Source organism: Chionomys nivalis, chromosome 22 (genome assembly GCF_950005125.1).
Source record: "Chionomys nivalis chromosome 22, mChiNiv1.1, whole genome shotgun sequence".
NCBI lineage: Eukaryota > Metazoa > Chordata > Mammalia > Rodentia > Cricetidae > Chionomys > Chionomys nivalis.
In genome coordinates this window covers 39,749,738-39,755,575 of record NC_080107.1, presented here as the reverse complement: position 1 = coordinate 39,755,575, position 5,838 = coordinate 39,749,738, and the positions used below count along the sequence as shown (strand labels likewise).

At 54.0% G+C, this 5,838-nt stretch overlaps 1 protein-coding gene across 1 annotated transcript; it reads right to left on the bottom strand.

Moving 5' to 3' along the window:
• Positions 1–2,626: 2,626 nt before the first annotated feature.
• Nrarp (NOTCH regulated ankyrin repeat protein) lies at positions 2,627–5,167 on the bottom strand. Its single transcript, XM_057755229.1, has one exon. It carries the CDS (start codon positions 4,778–4,780, stop codon positions 4,436–4,438), a length of 345 nt encoding a protein of 114 aa, XP_057611212.1. The 5' UTR covers positions 4,781–5,167; the 3' UTR covers positions 2,627–4,435.
• Positions 5,168–5,838: the final 671 nt, after the last annotated feature.

Below are 5,838 nucleotides of genomic sequence, written 5' to 3'. Positions count from 1 at the left end.
TTCGACGGCCCCTCCTGTGGTCTAAGCCCTTATACTGAGGTCTTGGGCTTTGTTCCTCAGCAGTTCCAGCCAGGAACAAGGCCTCCTTTCCAGTCCTTCAATGCCTGTGGATGTCGCCTCTTCCCCTCAGGTTTTGTGGGAGCACCCGGAGACAGCTGGCCTTCTCAGGTCAAAGGGTGGGTGTCCCTTCATCGGTGGTGCACGCCTCTGCCTCCTCTGTCCATTTTTTGAGATGAGTTCAGGCCTTTGGGGACTGGGGACAGACTAACCCCTTTTCTTTCCCCTTACTGGTCTGTATGTCCAGGTTCCTACCTGTGTGTTTGGGCACCACTCATATAAGCTGATGATATTTCTGCATTTCTGGCAGTAAATGTCTTCTATGTAATGAGTCAGATCAGAGATGGATAGGAACCAAGCCCCCTCCTGAGAACAGGAGCGGGCAGGCCTTGACTTTACCATTCTGGGTGTCTCCTTCCTTTAGGGTTTCTCAGGGCTTCTGGTGTACAGCTCTCCAGGTCCTCTGAATGCCTCTTGGTCTGCACCCTCACCTAGTGACAAGCACACGCACAGCTCTGAAAGCCAGGGCAGAGGAGGACCTGGGTCACCTGTGGCTTCTTTTCAGCTGCCCTAACCTGGACCAGCTTGGGGAGACTTGGTTAGCCAGTTTCACTGCAGTGGGCTCGTTGTTGAGCTGAAAGGATCTCGGGCCATTACAGTCCAGAGAAACGGGCACCAGAGACGTGGCAACTTTGAATTGGTCATGTCTAGGGAGCAGAGACTTCTTTGTATCTGCTCCCACCCCATAAGCAAGGTACTCTGTCATGGGAGTCATGCCCTTCCTCTTGCTGAGCCTGCCTAGTCCTTCCTGACCTAAAGACTTGAGCTAAACCCCAACCGGTTCTGTGCAGTACCTACCATACTGTACATTGTTAGTGCTGCACATCAAAGTGCTGCCCAAGGCTCCCTTTAAGGCAAGATGACCAGCTATGTGGTCCTTCATTTTGTGGACTCTTGGGACTTACTAGCTGGGATCCTCTCTGTAGTTCTGGCTCCCCCAGAGGGAAGGCCTATTTTAGAGTGTGTCTGCCTGCCTTCTGGAGTACTGCATCATGAAGGAGCCTTGCATCTTCTGCACCGCCCAGACAACAGTGCCTTCCTTTGAGGATAAGGGCAAAGACAATGGGTTCCACTAGGGCTCCACCCTTGACCATAAGACAGGGTTGTTTCTCTGTAGCCCTGGCTGGCCTGGAACTCTCTTTGTAGACCAGGTTGACTTCTTCAAACATAGAGATCTGCCTGCCTCTGCCTCTCGGTTTCGGGATTAAAGCTCTATGCCACCATACCCGGCATGGCCATCTCTTCTTAGCTTCGTTCAATTCTATGGGCGACACAGTCTGTAACTCCCAATAAAAATCTCAGGGAGTTGCATGTTTGCAGTGGTAGCCTAGACACCCCTAGAGCGTCTCTTAGGTGGGAGAATTTTAAGGGTGCTACAAAGGCATTGATTCTTGTTGAGTCCCCCCCCCCTTCTCACAGTCTAAGTTAATACTTGGACCAGTCTGAGGAGTGTGGGAACTTAAGAGACTTGGCGGGTCAATTCCTTCTGTCTCCACTGCAGTGGGCAGTTTGCTGAGCTGGAAGAACCACCAGGGAATCCCACATCAGGCCACTGTCCTCCAGGGAAACGGACACCAGCAATGAGAGAGCTTTGGACTTGTCTCATTCCCATGCAGGACAGCACAGAGCTGAGGGAAGACGTGGCTTCTCCTGGGTGGGAACAATGATTCTGGGGCAGGACTTCCTGAGGAAGAGCATCAGTGTCACCCTCTGCTCCCTCCTGGGAAGTTTAGTGACCCTTACTGTTGCTGGTGAGAAAATGCCAAGTCTTCAAGAGTAGGAACCTGAGAGGTGCAGGGAGGGAGGGATTGATGGCTGCCTGGAGTTTATCAGCGGAACAGCCACCTACACCATGGCCCCTACAGAGCCCCTCTGAGGGCTGCTATTGCTGTCTTGGCCTGTCAGGCACCTCCTCCCCAGGTCCCATTCAGGATACCAGGAGCGGGCTGACCAGGTTCCTCTCTATGCACTTTCTCAAGTCACATGTGCGGGAACCCTGGCCATGACTCAGAGCTGCTTTCTCCTGAGTGGCTGGCCCTGGACTGTGGGCAGGAGCTAAAATCTCCACAGGCCTTTTGCTTGTCCAGGAGCGACTGAAATGTTCCCCCAAATCTAAAATGACCCCATCTGTGCAGAAGTTCCTCCAGGACTTCAATGCTTAGGCTGGGTGGGAAACACTAAGAGCCAAAAGCAGGTATTTCCCTGGAGAGGTCTCAGCCACTCTGTCAATACTAGGAAGTAGTTGAGACACCAGATCCAGGAACTCGAGAGGTGGCCAGGGCTTCTAGCACCAGGCACAGGCTGGCATCTGGGTTCCCATCAGACCCTGGAGTTGACTTGTTAGGATGAGCTCCCATTTTACCCAGCTCTGCTCTTACACCCACAAGCCAAGCATCCCCCATCCGTTAGTGGAAGATGGTATGCTGTGGCCCCATCTTTATCCGCACAGAGGGTATCCATGACTCGGGCCAAAACTAAGAACCAATATATATATATATATATATTTTTTAATATAAAAAGACCAATGAAAAATTTATTTATAAATTTTTCACGCTGGGCTACAAGTCTATATCGTACGCTCAGGAGTGTGCCACAGACTTCATACAGACAGAAGAGACTAAACCAGGACCCATTTGAAGCTTCAACATAGGCCTAGGAAGTCTTAACATTAATTAACATAATTAAAGAGGCATTTGCATGTAGAAAAAACATACAGAACTCCTTTTGAAGTAATCTGTGCTTGTCTCAATGTCTTCCAGTGTCACGACATTATCACTATTCTTCCCACACTGGTTCATAAAAGCTGCTGAAGGACCAAAGAATATGACCAGGCCGTACAAAAGGCCTCCACCCACCTGTGTCCTCAAGTGCTCCCCATTTTTGCAAGCAGGGTCAGCAGCACTTCTACGAAGGGGAAACCTCATTTAAATTTGAATAATCCAGCCTCCCTTTTATTTCCCAGGATCAAAACAACAAGGGGTGTGGGGTTGCATAGAAAATTGGAACCACAGAAACCAGGAAGTCTCCTTTCAGGGACAGCAAGTGACGCTCGGCACCTCCTCCAGTCCCGGTCCTTGGCGCAGCCCCTCCCTCATGGCAGGATCCACAGATCATAAAGGGGTCCTGGAGCCGGGCCGAGAAAGGGCACAGCAGCCCTTCCACTCACTCAGCAATAGCATGAGAGATTCACAGTCTTTATAGGAATTTTATAAAAATATAAATATGGGTACACAACAGCCTTCACAACGCTGGATACAACGCCCTTTAAAATTGGGTTTATAACCAAGATTCAAAAAATACACCTAAAACTTGGCTTAAAATATGTTAACATTTTATATTCTGTCATAAATGTTATGACATTTATTTAATCGTGGCAAATTCATTTACTTTTTTAAAAAAGTGTGCAACCGACTATTAACTATAATAGAAGTCACTAGGAAAGGGTAATATCCTCTCAAAATCCCCACGTTCCAGCCACGCGGGCTTCAAGCTCCCAGTGGAACTTTGCTAAACTAGCGGGTGTGGGGGATGGTGGCCTCTCAGGGGGGGGGAAGGGAGGCAGATCTTGGGTTCCCTAAACTCACTCAGAATCCAGGGAGAGGAACCAAGGAGAGGTGTGGAAGGGCAGGGATTTGGTGGGGAGAGGGACTAGCAATGGGAAAACGATAGGGCTAGGCGGTATTTTCAGTGCAACCAAGAAATGGTAGACTCAAGTTTTTAGTTTTAAGGAAAAAAAATGCATCTTTCTCCCATAACCACGCACAATATTTCCAAACAAAAAAACTCAGGCGCACAAACTTCACCCACAAATATACACACACGTGATAAATAGTTTAGGACATCAGGAACCGGGAGCGTCTCCTTCCTCGCGCGAGGGCGCACAGATGGTGGAGTTGGGTAGTGGCTGCTTGGGGGCTGCCAGCGGCGGGAGCCGCACTGCGGGCGGGCGGGTCCCACGGGCGGTGGCGAGAGCGCGAGTCCGCCCGCGCCTTTCACCTTCCGGAGAAAACATTTCAAGCGGAGGATCCGGTATCTCGGGATTCCGAAGTCTCCCGGTGTGAGACTCAAATTTCAAAATGGGCTGGAGCCTGCGCCCCGCCCCCACCCTCGCGGCGGTCGGGGGCCGTGGGAAGGCTCTGGGGCCCCGCGGACTGCCGAGGGGAGGCGCTCTCTGGCAGAGACCCGAACCCTGGGGGCCACGGACGTGGAAACCTAGCCCGATTTCCACGCGGGCCAGCAAACCTGGCGCACACCGAGGTAGTTGGCGGGAGGGTACAGCAGAGAAGACGCGGGCGAAGGTCCGGGTTCGGGGTGGGTATCACCGGCCGCTGGCTGCGTACTTGGCCTTGGTGATGAGATAGAGCACGATGTCCTGGTGGCCCCCGAAAGCGGCGATGTGCAGCGCGCTCCAGCCGTCACGGTTGGCTAGGCGGATGTCCGCGCCGAACTTGACCAACAGCTTCACCAGCTCCAGGTTGCCATCTATGACTGACTGGTGTAGCGCTGTCTGGCCCTCCGGCCCGAACGAGTTCACGTTGAACTCACAGTTAGTCATGTTCTGCAGCAGAGACTGCAGCTCCTGCGTGTTGCCCTTGCGCACCGCTTCCTGGAAGATGCGCTGCGTCTGCGGCGCCGAGCAGGTGGACAGCTCGGCTTGGCTCATGCTGCCGCAGAGCTAGGGCGGCGGGTGGCGGGCCGCGCCCCGGCTCAGCGCGGGCGGCGGCTGCAATGCGGGCCCCGGGCTGTCTCGGGGCGTGTCTCGAGGCACGCCTCGGCGCATGGAGGGCGCTGCGCCCCCGGGCCCCGCACGCCGCTCCTGCGCGCTCCGGGCACTCGGGGCCGAGGGCCACCCTCGCGGGACCCCTGCTGCATCCAGCCACGCCCAAACGGGCGGGCGACAGGGTTGGGTGCTGGTTCGCAGGGCCTGGAGCAGGCGGAGGCCGCAACGCTTGCAATCGTGGTGCCTTCGGTGTTAGGCTGCGCTCCTACTGAACTCCACTCCCGTTCCTTTCCAAAGCAGTTCTAATTCGCCCGCCGCTTCCCGGCGTTTTTTACGGGCCTTATATTTGCATAACAATGGACGCTCTTGACGCGCACACAAGGGCACTTTCAATTGGGTCGTGCCCACGTGGGGGCGGGGCGGAGGCGGAGTCGTGTGGCTACGCGTTATACGACAGGGGGCGCTGGTGTTGGTCAACCCCAGACCGGGTGGTCAGGCAATCGACCACAGGGTTTTTCCAGCGCTGCTGCTGCTGCCGCATCCTGGGTCCGCTTGCCCCGGGTGTATAAACTCCCTCGCAGTCTTCCTCTTTCTTCATAGATCTCGGGGAATGCGAGTTCGTCGCGCAGCCACTCCGGGACCTGGCGTTCACGAATGGCAGTGCCAGGACCCTCTCGGTTGCATAGCCCACCACCACATTGGTTCTTTCTACTCCAGTGTAACTTCCCAGGCAGCTCAGCCCATCCACACTGATGAAAGGAACTCCATTCCCCCAAGTCAGTGTAGAGGGTTCCATTTTCCTCTCCAACTCCAAAATCTCAATCTCTCTCTCTCTCTCTCTCTCTCTCTCTCTCTCTCTCTCTCTCTGTGTGCGCGCGCGCACAAACACGCGCGTGTTCTAATGGGCAGTCTGTCACTACTCCAGATGTGTGTTTCTGCTACTCAGTCCCTGTTGGCATGTGCATAGGTCTGGCTAGTGAGACCACGGCGCTGCCCCGTAA

Bases quoted from the DNA above. Each gene is read 5' to 3' on its own strand.
- Nrarp (XM_057755229.1), bottom strand. From the start codon at position 4,780: ATGAGCCAAGCCGAGCTGTCCACCTGCTCGGCGCCGCAGACGCAGCGC.